The sequence below is a fragment of the Aethalodelphis obliquidens genome, unplaced genomic scaffold, assembly GCF_003676395.1.
Source record: "Aethalodelphis obliquidens isolate GAN/ISIS:26980383/991018 unplaced genomic scaffold, ASM367639v1 scaffold33, whole genome shotgun sequence".
NCBI lineage: Eukaryota > Metazoa > Chordata > Mammalia > Artiodactyla > Delphinidae > Aethalodelphis > Aethalodelphis obliquidens.
Window position 1 is genome coordinate 17209143 of NW_020837977.1, and position 24847 is coordinate 17233989.

The window sequence follows — 24847 nt, forward strand, 5'->3', positions numbered from 1 at the left end:
CTGGTAAGTGATGAGAGAGGAATACCAAGATCATAAGATCGGCCTGCATGATACTCAACAGCTGGGTCCTGGGGACATCCAAATGGTCAATTTCATTTACACCAAAAAAAAAAATCTGAAGAACAGATGAAATGTTTTAACTCTTCACTCAAATGCTTGGGTCTGGCATAAAGACAGCTCTAGATTTATGAAAGTGGTGTGTAGGTATCGGGAAAGGCTGTGGGTTACTAGATTTACACCAGCTACGGATGGTGCAGTGCAGTCTGGGGGCAGTTCCTGATCCTAGAGTCACAAGGAAATAGGCAGCAACACCCTAATACAAATGTGGCTCCTGATAACTGACCATCTCTTTTCCAAGTGGTCAAAAGTGTCATTTCCGGAACACAGCACAGAGCAAACCATCTGCTAAGGGTCTGGGAGGGGCTTCAGACGGGCACACGTGGAGAACACATCAAATTAGGCGGAACTCGAGCCCGGCCGTGGACCACGCCAGAGCACCCCCTGCTGAAACTCTCATCAGAAGCATCAGATGAGGTCACCGGCCAAAGGCAACCAGCAAGACCTTTCTGTGTGCTCACTACTACATACGCTCTTTTGTTCAACACATGCCAGAGGCTAGAATGTTCTGGACACCTTGGGGGATGCAGCGTAAGACACCCCTGGCCCCCCAGAAGTCCAGTGCAATGAAAGTGGGCGCACCTGTAAATCATTCTCTCTTGTTTTGTTTAAATTTCAAAATAAAGTTACAGAAGAGTTGCAGGTACTATAAAAAGATGTTTTTCCTTCAATCGTTTTAAGCCAGGTTGCTGACCTGTTGTCCCATCTGTAATAACCCTTTTTCTTTTATTTATTTCTGTATTTGGATGCTTGGACATCCGGGGCCTTGCTGACCCTGGAGCGTCTGCCCCGCCCAGATAGCCAGTCCCGAGAGATAACACCATGCGAGGAGGGGCTTTTCAATGCAGACCAACCAACCCAGAGTCTACACCCCACCGCTCACAGTCAGGGCCCGTCGCCACCTGCCCTGATCACCAGGGCCAAGTACCAGACAGCCAGGGCTGGCCCTGGCCCCAAGCCCTCTGACCTGATTCAAACTGGTGAATTGCAGTCTTCCAGTAATTCGCTCTCTTGCTTTGCAAAAATCACAGAGCTGTTGTGTTGGATGAGTTCATCCACACAGAGCATTTGGAACCGTTTCCGCCCACTGTGAGCCCTGCATTACTTTGTTTTACCACAGCTGGAGTGAATCCTGTGGGGATGTGTCCCCGCCCCGAGGATGCCTCATGCTGACGGCAGGCACTTCCTCTAGTCGGTTCCCGGTGATAATCCAGGGCTGGGCTGGCAAATGGCTTGATGAGGAAGTGACACAGGTAAGGCCACAGTAAAAATTATAGCTGTAGGGGCTTCCCTGGTGGCGCAGTGGGTGAGAGTCCGCCTGCCCATGCAGGGGACACGGGTTCGTGCCCTGGTCCGGGAAGATCCCACATGCCGCGGAGCGGCTGGGCCCGTGAGCCATGGCCGCTGAGCCTGCGCGTCCGGAGCCTGTGCTCCGAAACGGGAGAGGCCACGACAGTGAGAGGCCCGCGTGTACCGCAATAAAAAAAAAAAATTATAGCTGTATAATTATGTAATAAATACTACATACCTGTGACAATGTATATTTATATATATATATACTTTTGTATTGTGCTAAAAGATGCATACAGTTTACCGTTTTAAAAAATGTATAGTTCAGTGGCATTAAGTGTTTTCACATGCTGTGCAGTCAACGCCACTCTCCTTCTCTAGGACTTTCTCATTATCCCCGACATAAACTCCATTCCCGCTGAACGATAACTCCCCATTCCTGCCCCCTCCCAGCCCCTGGCACCCACCCTTCTACTCTGTCTCTATGAATCTGCCCACTGTAGGGACCTCTCATAGGTGAAATCATACACAGTTTTACATTTAGAAATGCAGCTGGGGCACCAGGAACTCTGCACGTGAGTGAGGAGTGCCCACATGCTCCACTACCTCTTCTTCCTTTCTCCCTTTTCTTCCTTTTCATTTTAAAAATACACCATCTTTGTTTTTTCACGTGGGGAGTAGGGTAGGGTACTCTGGGACAGGGAAACAGTGGCAAAGGAGGGGGATGAGTGTCCTAAGAGAGGGAGAATGGGAGGTCATTACAGCATAGCAGTCACCCCTCTAAAGAAAGAGTAGTCAGGAGAAGAAGGCAGAAGCCCCTTCCCCTTCGGTGGGCCCCTCCATTTTCTCATTTATTTATTTATTGTTTTTTTTTTGGTTTTGTTTGTTTGTCTGCGGTACACGGGCCTCTCACTGTTGTGGCCTCTGCCGTTGCAGAGCACAGGCTCCGGACACGCAGGCTCAGTGGCCATGGCTCACGGGCCCAGCCGCTCCGCGGCACGTGGGATCCTCCCGGACCGGGGCACGAACCCGCGTCCCCTGCATCGGCAGGCGGGCTCTCAACCACTGCGCCACGAGGGAAGCCCTCATTTATTGTTTTAATCATGTTTTTCTGGACTCTTTCCAGCTGACGGCAGAAGCAGTTAGAGTCGCCCCAGCTAGTTGTTTTTTGGTCTTCACTGCCGACAGGCACAGTCTTATGGATCAAGTCTCTACGGCCACTCTGTGTTAGGATGCTTTCAGTTGCAAGGAAACAAAGCTGATGCAGTGGAACTCAGTACTAATGTAGAGCTCATCGGCCATGTGGTTTCAGGTGCCTCTGGGCCCAGAGATGCTTGGCCGTGGTTTAGCCCTGGCAGTGAGATGGCTGCTCTACCCCGAGGGCTAGAGCTTCTTATTTATTGACATCTTCTCACTGATATACAGCAAGCCCTACGTTCCTGCTGATTGAAGTGACTTAGATTGTGTGTACACTTCTGATCCAGTTGCTGTGACAGGGCAGATGGGACTATACTGATTAGCTCTGGCTACGCAGGGCCCACCCTGAGAACAGGGCCGAGGGGCCGTCAACACAAACCATGGCAGGGAAATTCAGGACCCGCTAGGAATGACCGGTAGGTTGGTAGCCACTAATAATATCCTCTGTGATAGCGCATGGGTTATTGACACAAAGCCATGGACACTGTACTTCACAGAGCAATTTAGGGAATTTCAAGGCAGAGCTTAAATTAAAACACTCCAAGTCCACCTTGCCCTTATCATGGACTGACTTGTGTAGGGATTTTTAATTCAGGTGCTGACTTGAGACCCTTGACTCCACTTCAGGAACTGAGTGTTGGTTCTGGGTTTAAAAGACCCAGGTTGGAGTTCCTCAGATTCCATTCCCCTGCTTCTGCAGAAGGCGCTAAAGTTGAACAGCCAGTGAATGAGTGAACTATTTTATCCTAACAGCCTAGCATTGGATATTACTATTTTTAAACTGCTAACTGATGAGCTGTAAACTGTCATCTTAAGCCTGCACTGATAGGTGCTATGAAGCCCCAAAGTCTAGCAGTCCCTGGCACTCTTATTTGTTTAATAAATGATAATTAGGGAATAAATCTATTTTTTGTGTTTGCATACTATTTGCATTTCCTCATGTAAATTAACGTGCAGATGATTTTTTTCTATTTATTTATTAGAAAAATCATTTAAAGAAATGAATTTGAATGAAGAAAGCATATGTCTTAAAAGAGAGTTAATGGTTCTCCTGTCCCTTAGAAGGGGTTTCCCAGAATGCAGGTCCACGTCTCTTGGAATCATTACCTCCCAGGGAGAGGCTATCAGGCATGAAAGCATTCAAATTCATCCAAGATCCACAGGCAGTCTAGGCTCAGGAACAAGTGGCTGACACAGTTACAACAAAAACCTTCAGTGCATACATTTACTATTTTTAATCTCAGTTATATAATTCTTAATTATCTAAAGGATTAAAAAAGTCTTGAATATACTTCAGTTGGGCCAACCAAACAAGAACAACGTTAATTTAGGACTTGCTGAGTACTTGCTTATCTGAAATACCGTAAAAGACTGATCTCTGTGTTTCTAGTTGGAAGGAGGAAGACTTTCACAGTGTCATGTCCTCTGCTGACAAATGCAAGTCTAGTCATCTCACTTTCCAGCTTAAAGTCCTCTGGCTCCCTGTCACCTAAGGATGAAATCTATAAATTCCTAAGCATTTTAGAATGAATTATAAGGGGCCAGAAGCCTCACAATGGAAAAGAAGTGTTCTTTTTGTTCTCCAGAAATCTAGATCTGCACTGTTGAGGCAGGCGCCACTAGCAACCAGCCACGTGGCTACCGAATGCTTGAAGTGTAGCTGGTACAGACTGAGATGGACTGTAAGTTTAAAATACACACTGGATGTTGAAAACTTAGTAAGAAAAAAGGTAAACTGTCTCATTAATTTTTTATATCATTTACAAGTTCAAATAATATTTTCAATATAAACATACTATTAAAGTTAACTTCACCTGTTTGTTTCTACCTTTATTTATTTTTGTTTTTTGAGGAATTTGTAATCTAGGTTTTTTTGGTGTATAATTGCTTTTAAAAAAATTAATTTATTTTTGGCTGTGTTGGGTCTTCGTTGCTGCGCACGGGCTTTCTCTAGTTGCGGCCAGCGCGGGCTACTCTTGGTTGCGGTGTGTGGGCTTCTCATTGCGGCGGCTTCTCTTGTTGCGGAGCACGGGCTCCAGGCGTGCGGGCTTCAGTAGTTGTGGCGCACGGGCTTAGTTGCTCCACGGCATGTGGGATCTTCCCGGACCAGGGCTCGAACCCGCATCCCCTGCATTGGCAGGCGGATTCTTAACCACCGCGCCACTGGGGAAGCCCTGGAGTATAATCGCTTTATAATGTTGTGTCCGTTCCTACTGTGCAGCAAAGTGAATCAGCTATATGTATACATATATCCCCTCTTCCCTGGATTTCCTCCCCATTGAGGTCATTACAGACACTGCGTAAAGCTCCCTGTGCTCTACAGCAGGTTCTCATTAGTTATCTATTTTACACATAGTGGTGCGTGTATGTCAACCCCAATCTCCCAATCCACCCCACCCCCCTTTTGTTTCTTCTTCTCAACGTGGCTGCTAGAAAGTTTACAGTTACACTTGTGGCTCGTATATTTCTACTGAGCATGTATCTATCCACAGTGTGGGTCTAGATGATTCCCACCGATATTCTCCAGCATTTCCACTAGGCACCTTGCTTGGTCACAGAACGCCTTCCCCATTCAAAGCTGGGGAATTAACCCACTTCTCTGGGGCAGAAAAAAGACGGTTGTGTCTTACAGGGACTCTGGGAGCTGAGCGCCCATCGGGAGGAGCGAGTGAGCGGTGACGCCCTGCGGGCTCTGCTTCCTACACCTCTCAGGTCTGCCTCTCCCCGCGGCCCTCACTCACGGCCCGGGTGCACATCACTGACTGTGGGAGAAGCCTCCTCCCCGGGACCACGGAGCGCACTCAGGCGGCCTGCGAACGCGCACGGCAAACGTCGCACAACAGCACGCTTCTGGCAGTGCCTGTGCTCTGCCGCCGATAGAAACTTAGTTGTTTTCATGCACCATTCCAGTTGCTGCCGCTCCTTGAGAGGCCGTTTACATGCATCACTGCTCGGAAGCTGCGGTCGCTGGTACCCAGCGTGTCAAGAATCGAGGCCCGCGCTGTTTTCGGAGAGCAGCCGGCGCGCCCTCGCTCGGCACAGGACGCTGGCTGACTCTTCAGCAGCTTCTCCAGGAGTCTGACATTCGCCGAAGCCTAAACATACTCGTCATTCTTTTGCCTTCGCGCCTTCTAGATGCTGTTTCCTTTCTTGGAATGTCTTGTCCCAACTGGTTAACCTGGAAAACTCCTGTGTGTCCCCCTGCTGTCCAGAGGGCGGCCTTTCACGGCACAGCAAGCAGGCCACGTCACACTTGCCAGCTCCCTGAGGGACGGAATGGCTCTTCGTCGTCCTTACGCTCACGATCCATTCCACTGCTTCTCAGGTACGTAGCATTTAGAAAGTAAGTGGATGAACTTTGAAAATATTAATACATAAAGGCATGGTGATCTTTCATTTATGGCGGTATTTGAAATTCTTTTTCAAATAAATTTTGTTTTAAAAAATTAGCTGAGTTAATAAAGAACTAACAGCACATACTGACACAGATGTGGCAGCAGCATCATGGTAGCAGACAACTGTCTGCAGGTTGGGAAGCATTGGCCGGGCTAAAGTCTTGCCTCTGGCTGGTTAGGATGTGACCTAACCCCTAGGGCTACGGGAGCATTTCATGTTGCCTTAGATCCCTCTGCTATTTCCTCCAGAATTGTCTGGGTCCATTTATGAAGAGTCTGAGATAAGATATTCACATTTGGGAAGAAGAGTAAACAGTGTATGAAAATTTTTTGGGCTAGTTTTTCAACCTTTTTATGACAGTAATTACTAAAAAATGAAAAGTTAAAGAATGAAAGCAATGCAACTAAGGAGCCCGCCTGCCACAACTGAGACCCGATGCAACCAAATAAACATGAAAAAAAAAAAAGGAATGAAAGCAAATATGAGAAAATGTACTAACTTTATATCAATAAACCATGAACCAACATCTAAGTAAATGGATGTTTTCCAGGGAATTATAAGTTAAAAAAAAAAACTTATCAAGACATTTTTTAAAAACCCGAATGAAAAGATTCATGTTATTTAGCACACACAAAAAATAAAACCCTTTCCAGAGCATTCTGCCTGAATAGTCTAACTCTGACACCAAAACCAAGCAAGGTGCACAAAAAACAAACATAAACAAGACAAAACAAAGTAAACTCTTCAAGTGAAATCCAGTAGTGAACTAAAATAATACATTATGATAGAGCAGGATTTAAAGATAAAATGCAGATATGGTTGAATAACTGGAAATTTCAAAAGTAATTTAGTACTTTATTAGATTAAATATGACCAAAAAACTCTAGGAAAGAAAAGCAGCATCTTTAATTTTAATGCAAGCTGCAATAACATTTAAAAGAAATGCTTCTAATCTTTCATTGTAAGATAAAAAGCAAGTAAAAAAATGCCATTATCATAACATTCCTGGCGTCCTAACCAATGCAATAGGAAGAGAATAAGAATGAAGAGGTATACACGTTGGCAAAGAGAACGACTCAGGCAGATGTCGGGACTGCCTATTTAGAAGATCAAAGTGAAGTAACTGAAAAGCTATTAGAACCATTAAAAAGAGTTCTGTAAGGTGACTGCATGCAAGGAAGAAATTAAAAGCACTGTTACATACATACAATACACCTGTTAGAAAATGTAACAACAAAAAAGACCCCATTCAAAATCAAACAAAAGGTGTGAAATACCAAGCAACAAACTTGGCAAAAAAATGTAAGATTTATACAATTAAAATGATGAAGTTTTATTGAAAGACATAAAACAAATTAATGGAGAAGTGTTAGTTCACTTGATAGAAAATGATGTAGCAGTTAGCTATTCATTTGGTGACAACATGAGATGCCTAACACGTGCAATTTGGGTAATATATGAAAAATTGCTCACACCTTACTCGTAATAAGGACATGCAAATTAAAATAAGTTTATTGTTTGTTCAGATTGGTAACAGTAAGAAGTGAGAAAATAATGATATGTTTTTGAGGCTGTGGGGAAAACCGGCCCCTTTCATGCATAGCTAGTGAGAATATACATTTTTGGAGGACAACCTGACATGATACATTAAAGAAAAAAATAAGCATGAACTTTGACTTGAAAACTCCACTTCTAGGAATCTACTCTACTTAAAAATATACACCATAGTACTATCTGCAATTGCAAAAACTGGGAACAATGTAAGTGTTCAGAGTTGGGTAACGGTTAAAGAAATTCTCATAGATTTATATTATGTGATTGTTAGAAGATGTATACGTATTGATGTGGAAAAATTTGTAAGACATTAAATTAAAAACAAAGCTCAAATGCCAAAATAATATAATCCAATCCCACCCCATCCCACTGTGTATGCACAAGCTTATACTGCAGAGAAGTGTCTTAAAGGATATACACCAAAGTGTCAATAGCGGTTGCCTTTGGGAAAAGGAGTGCAAGTGTGGGAGATGGGGATGGAGAGGAAGGGCTCAAGGCAGGGGCGGATGGTAAGGTGAGGGTGCTGTGTTCACTTTGTATTTAAACTGTTGGAATACATATTCACTTTTATAAAAATGTCTTTAAAAAGTTTTATAATTTAACAAGAAAATAAAACCGAGTTGGACTAGAACAGGATTTGGCTTCTCGGGAAGATTTTATTTGGACACGGGGGTTGCTTAGTAGATAAAGTTCTTTTGAGCACTACTAATCTGTAAATGAGTCATTTTACAAGTCAGCTATATCTGTGCCATTAGAGGGCAGGAATATTTTAACCTTGGTTAGGCTTCCTGTTCTACTTATACACGGTCACATATGTTCAGGAAGACAAATTAGTTTTAATGTTAACAATATACAAGAAAATGTATTGTGGAAAAAAGCATATGCATGAAAGTTAAATGACAAAAACTAAAAAATAATTGGTGATTTTGGAAATCTGCTTTTACCCTTCCATCTCCCACCCCAAGGGGCTAAGTGAGCATATTCTAGTGCTGAGGGCCACGTATAGAGCTGTTAATGACCAACACTGCCATTATTTAAAAAGTGGTGACAAGTTTACGGGTTAGACACTAATCCTACCTGATGAAAAAGTATAAAAACCTAGAACATCGACAGATTTTGATGTTGCAAATTAAATAATAAGAAATTACTTCCATCCTTAATGATCAGTTCAATTGCTGCGGTATTGCAGGGCAATCAGGTAAACTTTATAAAGTTTCAAGAGACTAAAGTTAGCACTGCTCCATTCTCCAACAAAGTTGTTTTTTATTTAACAGTTATTTTTTTCTAATACTTACTGGAAAATTTCCAGTTTATTTCAATCCACCAGCTCTATCCCAGCCAAAACCATGCTTAATATGCCCATATTATTACAAGATAAAGATCCCAGATCCCCTGTGGCGAAAGAGTCCCCTGTCCCTGAATTCTGACCTACTTTAAAAATGACTGAACACACCTTTTGGATGAACAGTTATGCAACACATATGCTTCTTCCTTTCACTGCCATTTTAATAGAAAAAGAATGTAAACTTCTATATTACAAAATATATTTCACATTTTTTTCAATAGAAACTTAAGAAACACTAACTTTATAAAATAAATGGATGTTTAAAAGTAAATTCCGGATGGTACTGCATCAACGTGGGGAAAAAGTGTATTGGGGTACAAATACCCATTTGACTATGGGTACAAAGTATCAGTGAATACAGAGAAGAAATTCCAAGTGAATGGTGTTCTGACCGCTATGATCTTTTCGTCACCTCACTTATGATTCAGAGGCTGATCTGCGGATCAGTTTCCCAAAATAAGCAGTGATTGTCTTCAATCTATTATTAAGAAAGTTTTGTTCTATTTCCACTTGCCCTCCAGGCCCAGCCAAGGACGCCACCTAAAAAGGGAACAGAAGAAAGTCACACATACATAAGCATGGTTTCAAAAGAAATCTTTCCTTCAGATGCTTTATCAAATAATACAGCTCTGGCTTTTTATTTAAGTCTTTCAAACAAGGAGGCATCCCAAACGTTCACTGTTACTGTCCAGGTGGGTATTAATGCAGTACTTGGTGGCAGAAATACTCGTTTCAGACACTTTTGACATTATGGGTATGACCACAGTGCTATGTCATTGTATAAGACCTAATCTCTCCAGTGCCAGAAGTGACAGAACTTAGAGGAACAGAAAATCAACATATCGTTCCCAAATACCAGGTTTATTTATTAAAATGGAATACATCAGAGAGCAAGACAGACCCCGCCCGACTTTCATGGGAGCTCCAGCCTCCACCACCTCCACCTTTTACTTCTCTAGGCGGGTTCTGGTGCTGTTCTCCCAGCTTGTAGCACCTCCTCCGCCTGTTGCTCTTTTGTGTGTGTGTGTAGTTCTAAGTCTCCCACTCCCCCGTTTTTATTGTGGTTAAATACATCATTCTTTTTGAGGTCTACCGTAGACGGCGACTAACACGGTTATTTGGAAGCTGAAAGCACCGTCCCTCTCCACCCCCACAGACTTAACCTCAAAAGGATGCTTCAAATTAGCAATGCTTTGCCCGAAGTTCTTAGACAGAAAAGTTTTGTTCTGGTCCAACATTTCTTCATCCAACCTCTCAGGTCTGTTACTAGCAAATATACTCCCTCCTTGCCCATGATTACATCACCAGAGACCAGTTTGCCAGGGCAGCAGTGAGGATGAAGTGGAAGGGAACGCATGGAAGCCCGGGGACTCAGAGAACTGAAGACACGGGGTGTTGGAGAGAGGGCTCCCCAGGTACCAGGGACCGGCACCAATGACAGAGACACCACCTCTGTAATTATGTCACTGTAACAGCCAAAACTGTAGCTGCGTATTTTGCAAAGAGAGGTGGTGTTGGTCTAGTTTGGTTTGGAGGTGAGAGATCTAATCTCGGTGGTATTACACATGCTCCACCAGCATCGAGTGGAAGGTAAGATTTATTGCACATCACCAATGAGTATGTATTTTAAAGCATTTCAACTTCCTCTTAGAAAAACGTCACAGATACAGAAACAGGGGAAGCAAAGCTCATTCTATACTACACACTAAAAGAAAAAAAAAAGAGGCTGTCCCACTAAGGCAGTAACAATGTCAATTTCAACCCGGCCCACAAAGAGATGCAAAAGAGACAGCTGTGTTTTCACCAATAGGAACAGATGACAGCAGAAGTGAAACACAGTATCTGTTACAAGGATGAGAAGCTCACATACACCCCACTGTTTACTAATGAGGCATATAATTATTCAAGTAGAACTAGAGCAGCAATTCTTAGGAAGAAGTGTTTTATTTTCTATTTTGATATCTTTATGTCAGTCTGATTTTTCACAAGGAAGGGCAAAATGAAGAATCTGTCTTTAACCAATAAAAGGCGTTTTGACTAGTATATTTAAAATATAATTGTTTCACAGTAATTTTTCTATGAGTTAAGATATAACTTAAGTGCAGTATTTCTCCCATTCCTTTAAGTAGTGATTTATTTAAAGAAAGTGAGACTGGCAAGCAGAAGTTTTCTCTGGGGGTGGCGTTAGGGAAGGAGAGAGGAAGAGGAAGGAAAGGAGGAGAGAAGAGGTCGGGTGAAGAGAAGCACAGCAGAGCTGAAGCAGCAGCGAAAATCTGCCAGGACAGGGAGGGCAGAAAAAAGCAATCAGAGGCAAAGTTACATACCAGTTCTACCAATAATTTGCTCATCAGTATAGAAAGCCATTAAGACAGGTTTGGCTTCCTACACCTAAAAAGCAGGAATACTACCCATCTCTGTAAAAAGAGCACCCTGTAAGCCATAAATAGAATTACAGTAAAACAAATCTCTGAGAAGGTAGGGTTGCCTGGACTTGGGTGCTTTGGATAGAAAAAGGAATGAAGACGTCTTACGTGGGAGTTTTTGAGGTCTATTATAAAATAGTTATTTATAAATTATTATATAAAATAAAATATCTTATTCAACAACTACTGAATAAATAGCTTAAGGGTTTTGGTTCTAGGCAGTGGAGTGTAGCAAAACAAAACGAAACAAAACAAAAACAACAAAAAAACCCAAAGAATGTTGCCTTCCTGGATCGTACATTCTAGCTGGGAGACTCAGATGATGGACAATTAAAACAAGTATTGAAAATGCCTATCTAGTGTTTAGAAAGAAACTTAAAAAAAACAACAAACTTAATATGTTACTTCAAGTGTTCTAATTAAAAATAATTTCTAACCTTAGCCTTTTTGCGTTTTCCTAATATTTTCACAAGTACATATATTTTCAAGGTTAGAATTCTAGAGTTGAAAGACTAAAAATTATGTAGTTCAAGCCATTAAATATTTTGTTTCAAGCAAACTTAATGCCATCAATTTCCAGCTCTCTTTATTTTTCACTAGCAGGTTTAACTGACAAAATGTCATCTGGTTTCTTCCCCTTTCTTAAAGTTTAATAAATTGAGAGAGAGAGAGAGAGAGAGAGAGAGAGAGGAAAGGGGAAAGGAGAAGGAGAGGGAGAGGAAGAGGAAGGAGGGAGGGAAGCCAGCAACTCTGGACGACACGCTACATTTTTGCTATTGTACTTAAATATACTAGATGTACCAAAAGAAATCACAGTTTGCTTGGGCTGGAACTAGAACTAAGGAATGAACTCTCATCAACTAGATTTCATGTCAGGCAATAAGTCTGTTCTTTGGGGACGGGGAAAAGAGAAATGGGTAAAGGTCACAATACAGGTGATAACTAGTGAAATAAAAGGTACCGTGTAGAAGATTTAAGAGTTCAATAAAGATTCAAAATTGCACTTTTTAAAAAAAGCAAACTGATTTAAAGTAAAAATATATGGTAACTGAATTAGAGAAAATAATTTCTAAACTGGATCCTCATGGAAAAATATATAATAAATACTTTATTATAAGAAAGATACAGACCAATTAGAACACTGAAAAAAATGTCCTATTACTACACTGGAGAAGTGATTATTTCTGCAACATGTAAAATCTTGCTTAGAAGCAAATTACACCAAGTGAATAGGAAGAGTACTTTTTATGGGGCCTATAGATCTCTGTCAATTACAGTGACATAAGCAAAAAGCATCTGAAATATTGGCTCTGACTAGAAACCTAATGACTGCTGTATAGTACAGGGAACTCTACTCAGTGCTCACTCTGTAATGACCTGTATGGGAAAAGAATCTAAAGAAGAGTGGATATATGTATATGATTCCCTTTGCTGTACACCTGAAACTAACACAACATTGTAAATCAACTCTACTCCAATAAACATTAATTAAAAAAAAAGAAACCTAATGTCTAACAGACAAGTGTCTCACCCACAATTCCCTTTTGTCCTTAAGTTTCTTTTGTTACATCCAACTAATAACTTCACAAAAATAGAGGTTGGGCAAAAATATTTCTGATGAACAGTTCTCTGGGAAATAAAAGTATTTTTTTATCAATGGAAAACCAGGCAATACTCAAACTTATGCATATTTATTGAAATTAGTTCCATATCTCTGCACATGGTAAATAGAAGGGAGATTTCTATGCTTAAGTGAATAAATCTTATTTTTTATTCGAATGCTACCTCAGGTTCTCACAGACATTATTTCCTCTCTGTTTCTCTCTTCCTTCAAATATTTATTTGTTGATTAAGACAAATAAGATTTTGAAAAGCCATCACTGTCAACAGGAGCACACTGGTGGCATGTCAAAAAAACTCTCCTGGGCATCAAAAGCTCACCTACATGCACCTCTCAGGAGAAGGATATAATAACTAGAGTTCACTAAGCTTCGTCCCTCACCCGTTACCAGAACAGGTACTGGAAACAAGAAGACTGTTCTTACATTCAACAAGTTCTCTAAAGCACAACAGACTAGAGAACAAGGAAGCCCCTGGTTAACAGCACAGGACTTGTATACAGCTCTGCGTGTGGCATCCTTTATTGAAAAACTTATCCGGAGGAGGGAAGGAAATATAAGCTTAGGTTCAGAAGCATTTGAACCTTCTCAATTAGCCTTAGGAGGCCAGCTTCACAGGCCCCCCCCCCCCCCGCCAAGAAACAGAATGTACATGCCGTACAAGAATGAATAATACTGCTCTGACTGTCCAGCGGCAAACTTTCCAAGGGAAAGGCTGGCTGATAAACGTTACAAGCTGAACAGCTGTATCCTGAATTGCAACATAGGATTCAGCAGTGAATTTCACTAAGAACAGAGCTGGTCTAGAAACCTGGGTGCCGGTGGCTGGAAGAGAGAAGAGGATGCCCGTGGCAGATAAAGGTCGGCAGCAAGCTCTCATTCTGAGGTGAAGTGTTGGCCCCCTGTTGTCCGTCTCACCAGTCAGGAGTGAAACAACCGATTCCGCAAAAATTCTGATGCCCTTCGCTTCTCTTGTCACCTCAACTTCTGTCCACGGCTCCCGCTCTCATGGTGGCCAACTCTGTGACTGGTAACGAGGACCTTGTCAGCAGGAGACACGAAGGCACTAACTGCGCCACGAGAAAGACCAGCAAATGCCTCACGTGCCTCGTTCACGCATCAGTGCGGGCAGGCCGACGACCTGGCTTGCTCGCTGCAGAGCTGTCACGAGGATCCAGTGGAACGCGCAGGGCACGCTGCAAACTCTAAGTACGCGTGCCACTGTGACAACGCTCCTATGTTGCATCTAAATGCAGGGGACAGTCCTTTGCAGGATGAATGTAATTCTGTAGGATGAGTGCCCTGAGTTTTAAAGGCTGGGCATTTTCAGGGAAAGCAGTTTCAGAGTTACTACTCCCACATGTACCAGAAGCGCAGTCTAGCTCTCAGCCCTCTTTCTGTTGTCTCCTGCTTCTGGGGTCCACACCTGGAGTTTAAGGGACCTCCAACTGTTGGGGTGATTTTATCACATTTTCCATATGGATATAGTTTTGGCTACATGAACGTGCTGCCATCAGACCAGATTTCTACTATGGAAATTTCATTTAGAGCAATTTGACCCAATTTCTTATCAAGCTTAATATTTAGAAACTAGTCAGGCCCCAATTTTCCTTTTATTGAATAAGCAGATTGCTATAATAGCTTAGAACTAATATTTGCAAAGAAATTAGTGGTAAACTTTTATTGTATTCAGCCAAAAATCAAACACTAAAAATGCTAATGAACCGAATTTTGTTATATTTAAAGTGTTTCCCCAAATAACAAAATTACCTAATAGTTTCCATAACTATAAATAGTTTTAACTATTCAAATGCATCTAATTGTACTCTTTTATATGGTAAGTTTTAGAAATGTTCCCTATAAATAAGTCCTCCCTCCCTATCTCACAAAATAAACCATTAGAAGTGCGATGACTGTGACACTTCCTAGACACTGTGTGGTGGCTCTGATGGGAGCCTCAAGAATTCTGCTGACTAGAAATGTCTCTGGATTAAATCTAATGTCAATTTCTACACTTAAAGATACAACTTAAATAATCGCAGGATAAGTTTTACCTACAGTGTTGGGTTAATTTGTAAATATTTTCCTGCTCTATCAGGCAATGAAATAGGTGCGGTCTGGCCTGTTATGAAGCGTATCGGGGAAGTCATGGAAGGGTGGAGCATGCCTACTAGACAGGTGCCAGGAAGGCCCTGGTTAATTTTCTCAACACAGCCCTTAGGGATGATGCTGAGTGTTGCCCTGCCCTCTGTACTGGTATGAACAAGTTATAAGGAAAAGTAACTTAAATTAACTTGACTTGAAAAGTACAAAGGCTCTCACTTTTCTGAGTCATCACATTTTAAGAGTTACGAAATCAAACAAAGATAAGGATGAAAAAAACAAAAAACAAAAAAAAACAAGGATTAGGAGGCACTATAACAAACTGACCAGGAGCCACTCCTCTCTCTGTTCCCAGGTCTGTCTGGGAGACAGGACACCTCCTGTTAGACGTTCCACCCGCAGGGCTTTCATACAAACACGGTGTCTGACAATCGTTGCCGTGTGGCTTCTTTGGGGAGACTATGCATTCTACTCTGCTCAAACCTCTATCCACATTGTATACATTTACCACTTAAAAGAGAAGATTCTCATGTTTGGAAAGCATGGTAAACCCAAAGCTAGTACCGGCTGCAAATCTATGGCTGTCAAAGGAAAGAAATGAAGGAAAACACAGCAAGATACAGGCGTCAAGCAGAAAATATACAATAATCCCGCACTCCATCTACAGTGATTTCAATGAGTGAGATATACCTTGCCTCCAAAGAGCCTGAGTTTGACAGTGAGAGTCTGCATAACAAGGGACACATGTCCTGGAATGAACCCCAAACAGAGGAAGGGAATAAGAGACTGAGGAAAAAGGTGACCTGGAAAAATATTTTACTAGATCCTGAAAACAATGAGACTTGTTACTTATATGGAAAGATTATAAGATAACTTATATTTGTATTGACTCCACAGTCAGCTTAACTACCCTAAACATAAATGTTATCCAGAGTACAGATCTCCCTGGATGGGAACTTAACTGTTCTCTATAGGCATTTCTATGAGAAGAATGTAGGCTGAGTCTCAAACAGCAGAGATTCATAAACTTTTAGAACCCAACAACCCATTTGTCAGTTCAGGTGGCTGTGATCTTCTAAACGCTCCTCTGCTCCTCTGCTCTTTCTAAATCTTGGAGCACCGCCTCTTCTCTCATTTAAAAAATCCTACATATGGATAGGTTGTCTTCATTTTATTACAAAAAGAAAAGGTGATCTCCCACTGTAATTTGATCTAAATTCACTACCAATATAATGTGCTTGAAACCTTCAGTTTTCTTTTTGACTTGTATTATTCTCTAGTGTCGTTACTCCCTCTAGAGGTAGAAAATGTGAATGCACTACCAACCAGAATTCTGGCGGGGGTGTGAAGTAAACCAAAACGAAGGGAAAAAGTTAACTTGCTCCTTGGGCAAGTGTTAATTTAACTAGAAAAAAATGTGCTCGCTTGAACTTTCGCAAAAAATAGTGAATTTCCTATTGTCAATCAAGTACCCAAATATGCCCATCTAATGTTTAATATAAGGATCATCTAGCCTTTCATGAGACTAGTTAGGATGCATGATATCTTTTTTCTTTTAAAATTTTTTTTCTTTTCTTGATGCATAATATTTACATACGAGAAAAAGAGAATGATGGAATAGGCTCAGCCTTATCTGGGAATCTAGAACGCAGATCTGAGTCACACGAGTAGCAGATATTAGGTTTAACATTCAATTTGATATAAAAATGCAAAAAGCAAGGGGATAGAGCTTTTTCTTTTGTCTTGTAACAGCACAAAGTATTTGAGAGACCTAATGTTTAGATGCAATGGCTCATGGGTAGACAACAGGCAGCAAGATCTAAGAGCAGCCCCTGCTAACTCAGAGCAGGGGCTCAGACTCGTTAATTCTATTTCCTTTTCTTTTAACCCAGAGAATCTCAGCTCTGGCAGCACATGACAATCACATGGGGGGTTTTAAAAGATTATGCTTGGGTCTCATCCCAGAAAATAAATTAGAGACAACCTTTCTCAGTAGACCTGAGTCTCAGTAGTTTAAAAAAGCTACTCAGCTGTGACTGTAAAACTCTTAGAAGAAAACACAGGGGAAAATCTTCAAGACATTGCATTTGGCAATAATTTCTTGGATATGACATCAAAAGCACAGGCAACACACAAAAAAATCAGATAAGCTGAACTTCATCAAAATTAAAAACTTTCGTGCAGCAGAGAGCACTATTAAGGGAGTAAAGAGGGAGTTCCCTGGCGGTCCAGTGGTTAGGACTCCGCACTTTCACTGCCGAGGGTCGGGGTTCGATCCCTGGTCGGGGAACTAAGATCCCACAAGCTGCTCGGCGTGGCCAAAAAAAAACTAAAGAGGCAACCCATGGGATGAGAGAAAATACTGGTGAAGCATATAGCCGATAATGGATTAATACTCAGAAGATACGCACATGAAAAGATGGTCAACATCACTTGTCCTTAGGAAAATGCAAGTCAAAAGCACAATGAGATACCACTTCACGCCCATTAGGATGGCTATTACCGAACAACAACAACAAACAGAAAGTAACAAATGTTACTGAGATTGTGGAGAAATCAGAACTCTTGGGAACTGCTGGTGGGAATGTAAAATCGTTCAGCTGCTGTGGAGAACAGTAAGGTGATTCCTCAAAAACCTAAAACTAGAATTACCATGTGATCCAGCAATTCCACTTCTGAATCTATAACCAAGTGAACTGAGTGCAGGGACTTGACTAGGTATCTCTACACCCACGTTCACAGCAGCCTTATCCACAGTCAAAAGGTGGACCATGGACCCTAAACGTCCGTGGACGGATGAATGGCTAAACGAAATGCAGTGTACGCTGACAACAGAATGCTACTTAGCCTTAAAAATAAAGGAAATTCTGACACGTGTTATAACATGGATGAACCTTAAGGACATTACACTGAGTGAAGTAAGCCAGACACAAAAGGACAGATATTGTACGATTCCACACACATGAGCTATGTAAGTATGAGGTATGCATGAGTAGTCAAATTTATAGACTCAGAGTAGAATGGTGGGTGTCAGGGGCAGGTAGTGGAGGGATGGGCAGTTAGAGTACAATGGGTGCAGAGTTGCAGTTTCAGCAGATGAAAAGGTCCTGAGACGGACGGTGGTGATGGCTGTACAACAACATGAATGTATTTAACACCATGGACTGTGTGCTTAAAAATGACTTACGGTAGGGCTTCCCTGGTGGCGCAGTGGTTGAGAGTCCGCCTGCCGATGCAGGGGACGCGGGTTCGTGCCCTGGTCCGGGAAGATCCCACATGCCGCGGAGCGGCTGGGCCCGTGAGCCATGGCCACTGAGCCTGCGCGTCCGGAGCCTGTGCTCCGCAGCGGGAGAGGCCGCAACAGTGAGAGGCCCGCGTACCGCAAAAAAAAAAAAAATGACTTACAGTAAATTTTGTCATGTATATTTTACCACAATTAAAAAAACAAAAAAGCCGCTCAGGTGATTTAATTTGCAGCCAGATCTGAGAGAGACCCAGTGTTCCAAAGACTAAGCAGATGAACCAAAGACGGGAAAGTGTAACACATTAAAATAAGAGTACATCCAATACAAGTATTACTGCTTTCTGAGAGGAGGAAGAGAAAAAAAATCTATAATCTGGGATGTGTGTTTATAAATTAAATCCTGTCATTTTACAAAAAAAAAACACATTTTTTTTTGTGGGGGCCGTGCCGCACAGCTTGCGGGACCTTAGCTCCCTGACCAGGGATCGAACCCGCGCCCCCTGCATTGGAAGCGCAGAGCCCTAACCAGCGGACCGCCAGGGAAGCCCCCATTTTACAAATATCAAAGCTGTCTATTCTCTCCTCTAGAGAAAGCATGACATCTTTACCTATTGGTCCTCTTCAGAATCTTAGTAATGTTTACATTCTTTCCACGATAACTTTATGACAGGATCTTCTAAGTAACAGACACACGACTTTTTGAGGGTTTATGGGCTAGACGCACTGTGAAAAATGCTTTATCCCTTATTTCATTTGTTCTTCAAAACCACCACCAACAAGTGGCAGGGCTGAGACGAAACTCGGGTCTGACTCTCTGCGCCTCTTTTTCCAGCCCATCACCGGAACATTAGCCACATACTCCCACTTCCGCGTCACTGATGTTCTGGCCACACCTTCTCCTCCACTCCTCCAGCCAAGTCTGCTTTAGCTTAAAGTCTGGTTTATCCGCTGTATGTATCATCCCGGGCCTTTCCTGAAGTCATCCGGCAGAAAGCCAGGGTTTTAATCTCTGCCTTGCTTAGGAGAAGGCTGCGCTATCACTAGCTTGTAATCCGGAGAAGGTGCTGAACTAGCGCGCCTGCTGGCTCTTGTAAGACAGGTCTGGAGACACAACAGAGGGAAACCACCAAACAAAAGAAACCTATGGAGAGACCTGGGGTGGCGAGAGAGAGAGAGAGAGAGAGAGAGAGAGAGAGAGAGAGAGAGAAAACAGGAGGAAGGAACACAAGGAACGTGAAATTCTGCTCTCGCTCTTCCCCGCCCATCGCCCTGGCCTCAGCTCAACAGCGTCTGTGCCGCGCCTGCAGAGCTATAGCTGGAAAGCGAGGGTGGCTGAAGAGAAGCTCTGACGTGAGAAGCTGCGAGAAGCAGGTGGGGACCCGGCCCTGGCAGCTGCCCCCTCCCACCCTGCTCTCCAGACATCCTCGGGCTGATGCCGGACACTCTGTGGTGAAGGAGTACAGCCTTCAATCGCTGCTTTTGCCCAGCCTCCTCCCCAACTGCAGTCCTGAGCTGGCGGGTTAGCAACCCCAGAGCTCACCCACCGCCACCCCTGCAGGTGGCCACTGGGGTCCACACAGCCTTAGATGGCGGTTCGCAACCCAGGATGCACATCAGAATGACCCAGGAAGCTTAAGAAACTGGTTAGATCGATTTCGGGGATGGGGCTCGGAGAGTCAGTTTTTTACAAATGCCCAATGATTCTAAAGGGCAGCGAGGTCTGACACTCACTGGATTCTGGCCTGGCCTTTCTCCTTCTGCATTACTCGAGAATAGCCAATAGGCACTAAAACAAGACATCTGAGGACCACGAGTACTTCATGGAAGAAAAGCAAACAGGCCTAGAAATTATATCAAACGCAGAAAGGATAAAAAAGATTCATGATGTAAACTTCTTACAATAATAAAAATATTCGAGTGCAAAAGAAGAAAACAGAACACAATGCAGAAACATTAGGTGTAAAGAATATAAAAAACACAATAGATGGGATAGAGAGAATTTATATATGTGAGCAATGAAGACCAGACTGAGGTAATCTCCCAGAAGGAAAAAGGAGACAAAACACCAGAAAATACAGTTATGGGAGACTAAGATCCACGTAACAGATGTCCCGAAAAAGGAAAAAAGATGGTGAGAACATAGTTGAACAGATAATGGAGATAATGTCTCCAGAACAAAGCATGAACAAAGCTCAGTGACAGAGCTGGCTCTCAAGTACCAAACGGGAGAAAAAGGAGAAACCGGCGCCCAGCAGCACCGGAGTAAATTGAAATATCAAAGACAAAAGGTTTTCAGTAGAATGCTTCGCACAAAGCAGACATGTAATGAGCGCTTATAAAAAACACCAACAAAAGCATGAAATAAAGACATCATCAAATCTTTGTGAGGCAGTTATTATTCTAGGGAAAAAACCCAACATGTTTAAAATAAATGTTTATGATAAGAACGCAACAAGGACATCTGAATGTTAGTCAAGTGTCCTATGGTTAAAACTGTTCCTGGACACATGGAGGTTTTATTTGTCTGTGGATTTCTATCTAGGCTGCCATTCTGAGGAATACCTAAAACCTGTTCTCAAGGTAGGCTGCAGTAAAGAGATCTCGGCTAGGCTAGGCGTGCACATGTGAAACACAACACATTCATCCTTTCGGGACACGGAATGAAAAGCCCAGAGTGCTCTGTTTATGTTTATGCAGGCCAGGAGCCATGGAGACGAACAGGATGAAACAGGCATGGACTTAACTGCTAAGCACTTCCAGTTTTCTAATAATAGTCAAAAAGTCAGGGACCTCTCATAAACATGTTCTCAAGTAAAGAAAGACCCTGTATCTTTTTCGGTCCAATCTCTGTAACAGTCACACAAGAGGCTCATAGAAGTTCTTCAGTAATGGCTTACCTGGTCTATATTAGCATTTCTTGGAAGAAAATAAATGATATTATTTGTGATCTTCTGGGAAAGTCTGAAAATTTCAAAGGTGGACAGTAGTTAAGGAAAAGTAACAAAAACAGTAGTTAATTTCTGATCAGAGATATATTCTTCACTTACTACATCATAACCCAAATGTACTCCGATATGTAACAATACCCTCTAATGGGACCTAAAAGAGAATGAAGTAGCATACTGTCCCTGATGGGTCAGGGATTAGAGGTTAAATCTATTTATTCAATTATCCTAGTGGTAGGAAACCAAGAGCCGGAGACACACATTCTTTCTTTTGGCCATTTCCTGGGTTTTGTGACAACAGGAAGAATAGGAAAGCACAATACCCCCCTTTCTAGTAAAGAGTAAAGACAAGTAACTCTGTCCACTGTATTTTTCTAAATTTTACTTAGCAATTTAAAACACAATTCCTGTTAGAGTCATACCTGACTCCTCTGGGGAGTAGAGACAGAGAAAGGGACAAATAAGAAATGGTATTCTTTATGAAACAAGGGTTTGCTTCAGCATCCTGGAAGAGTAACAGGGAAACTTTGGAGACACAGAGGATTCAAGTCAGTGTGAGCTGAAGAAAAGTTAGGGGATAGTCACCCAGACTCTAGGGACAGGTCTTGAGGAAACCCCCATTTCCAGACAATAATTCCACGCAATTAATGCCTTTTAGTTCTTGTTTTGTAATGGTACAACTGGAGAGCAACCAATGGAAACATAACCTCGCAGTTACATAAATACAACGTAACTTTTGGAGATCACTCACCAGTTAATTTTTATGCAAAACAAACTGGAATCTATCAAGTGCTATTAGCTGCTAGCTCTCCTCTTCACTAATGTCTTACACACACACACACACACACACACACCCTTCCTCTCCACAACCACTGCTTGAGGAAACTCTAAGGGCTTCCGAAGGATATCCATCAGGGGACATCATGGTGCTGATGTCAAAGATCTCGGCGGTGGCGTAGTCTGGTCCTCCCCAAGGCGGGCTGAGAAACACGACGTCAGCCTTTAAATGAGAAGCCAGCTGCAGGAAGTCTCCACAGATGAACTCAATCTTGTCCGCTACCCCGTAAATTTCTGCATTATGGCGAGCGAGATCGATCTTAACAGGATCAATATCAATGGCGATCACTAATGTGGGAACAAGAAAGATGAGTTAAATGATGCTGATTATTGGTTATATAGACTAGTTCATCTTCTGAGCAGTCGGTTTATTTTCTGTGCAAGACCCTTTTTAAAAGACTTTTTAAAGGGAGGTTAGGCCATATATATGAGAGAAAGAATTAAACACTTTGATCACAACTAGAAAGATTCACTTGTGTGGTACCAAGAAAATGTGACTGAAGGGTGTGGCCTTCAGAGCTGCCTCAGTCAGTCAGCCCACTGGGCCGAGGCAAGTAGTGACGGTGGCCACCCAGCACCCACTGAACCCGGTCTGTGGTCAACACCGTGCTCTGTGCTGTGGACAGCCGAGCGGCAAACCCTTGGGAAGGCGATGGCTGCATGGAAAGCCTATAAAAGATTTCAGATAAGACCAATTTCCTCAAAATGAGGCAACTTCCAAAGGAAGCCAAACTTGACAACTTCTACTGAAAGGCAAAATAAAACACATTCTGACAAACCGATATAGCCAACTTATGAAGAAGAGATGTAAAAACATCTGCTGGTGACGTGTAATGAGACATTTTAGGTAGAGGGAACAGATGTTATGTTTTCACCACACGAGCTTTCATTTAATTTATTGCAATTTCGTAATTAGCAACACAAACCTAAGTTAATTCTGGCGCACTCGTGTCTTGCAGTAAATTACTCAGGTGCACCTGTACGTGCACCAGGATGTTAGTGGCAATATTTTATACCTGCAAGGGCTAAGTGGAATCCTGATACATACACCATGGTTGTCAAGGAAACAACTGCATTCCAGAAAATACTGGTTTCAAAGTTTGTTAATGCTTTTGAGAAATAATGCACTAAATAAATCACTTGAACAGTGAATATAAGCACTAGTCATGTTGCAAAATCATGCATCTGCAACACTTTTTTCTGTTCTAAAAAAAAATTCATATTTATAAAAGAGAAAAATGTCCTTTTTAAGCTGCTTAATCTGCTACATTTATAGTATAGAGACAGATGCAAAGATATACTGACAATAGCAAAAATTCAACAGAAAAAAATGACTTTCAACACCAAATGTATTCAGTTAGTTGTCAAGTTTTCATCTGCGCTCCCCTCGGAGGCCGTCTTTGTTGTCAGGCCTAAGAGAGTGCAAGCAACTCAATCTAGCACGTGAAGGAAGTGCTGACAGATGTTGGTAGATACTACGTAGAACTGTGCTGTCCGATAATGGTGGCCACTAGCCACATGTGGGTATTACCTTTAAATCGATGCCAATTAAATACTATTAAGAATTTAGCTCCTCAGTCACGCAGCCAAATTTCAATTGCTCGATGGCCACATGTGGCTAGTGGCTACCATGCTGGGCAGTGCAGATACATTCCCATCATTACAGAAGTCCTAATGGGCAGACCTGATACAGAGCCACTGGAATTCATATAAAGGGGGAAAAAAAAAATTTAACAGCAAAATGCAAACTCTGGGAATTCTCTAACCATTCAGTTGAGAACCTGCATAGACAGCAGCTATGTGGGTGGAAATCGGTCTGACACAAAGGGATCGTGCCGACTGCACACGCCATTTTCTCATGTGTATGCACATGCGCGCATGTGTACAGCTGACCCTTGAACAACACGGGTTGCAACTGCACAGGTCCACTTATAGGTGGGTTGCTCTTACTAGACGTGTAGGACAGGACCACGTGATCTGCGGGGGGTTGAATCTGCGGATGCAGAACGTCAGGTACAGAGAGCCGACCATGTTACGCTCGGATCTCTGACGTGGGGGCGTGCAGCGTCAGTGCCCCTAAGCCCTGCATTGTTCAAGGGTCAAGTGTGTGTGTGTGTGTGTGTGTGTGTGTGTAAAGAGTAATTGATTACATGCATATGTGTGTACACACACACACACACACACACACACAACTGTACTTTGAACTCCCTGCCCCAGTGGAGTCAGCTCGCCCACACTAGGGCAGCACCCACCACGACTGTCAGAGCATCTGTGAGCTCCTACTGCTTCGGGTATAAGGTCCCGGGACAGCACGCTGTGAGCACACTGAGGACTCCTGAGCTTCCGGCTCACAGGCTGCACCCGGCAGGGGTGGAGTCTGGGTGTGCCTCCTTTTCTTCCCAGGGGCTGGAAATCTGCAGGTGTGAGTCATGGGGCTGTGATGGAGTCGGGCAGAAGCGGTCTTCTTTAGCTTGGGACCCACATTAGACATTTTCCTTTACCAAATGTGCACTAAGCTACAGAGGGCCTTGGCAACAGATCTGTATTCGTAGAAATACAAAACTACAATATGGACTGTTTCTGTAATATTCTGAAACAATTTCCAGATCTATCTGCTGTTTTATCAGAGGGTAGATATTTTAATTCATGTTACAGTACAATGCCAAATGAAGACAGATTTTACAACTTTTGAGGAAAAAATCATTTCCATGCAATAAACACTGATTTGAGCTCATAGGAATGGCTTATCTGGCAAAGGCAGAGAAGAACTTTAAGAG

General features: G+C 42.6%; 1 protein-coding gene across 1 annotated transcript in view; it reads right to left on the bottom strand.

Moving 5' to 3' along the window:
• Window positions 1-7486: 7486 nt before the first annotated feature.
• TGS1 (trimethylguanosine synthase 1) overlaps window positions 7487-24847 on the bottom strand; it is a 37087-nt gene continuing 19726 nt past the window's right edge. The window contains exons 11-13 of the mRNA XM_027128075.1: window positions 22142-22358; window positions 21186-21264; window positions 7487-9439 (exon numbers count right to left, since the gene is read on the bottom strand). Of these exons, the coding sequence (XP_026983876.1) occupies window positions 9317-9439; window positions 21186-21264; window positions 22142-22358 (419 nt within the window). The 3' untranslated portion in view covers window positions 7487-9316. The remainder of the gene's footprint in view (window positions 9440-21185; window positions 21265-22141; window positions 22359-24847) is intronic.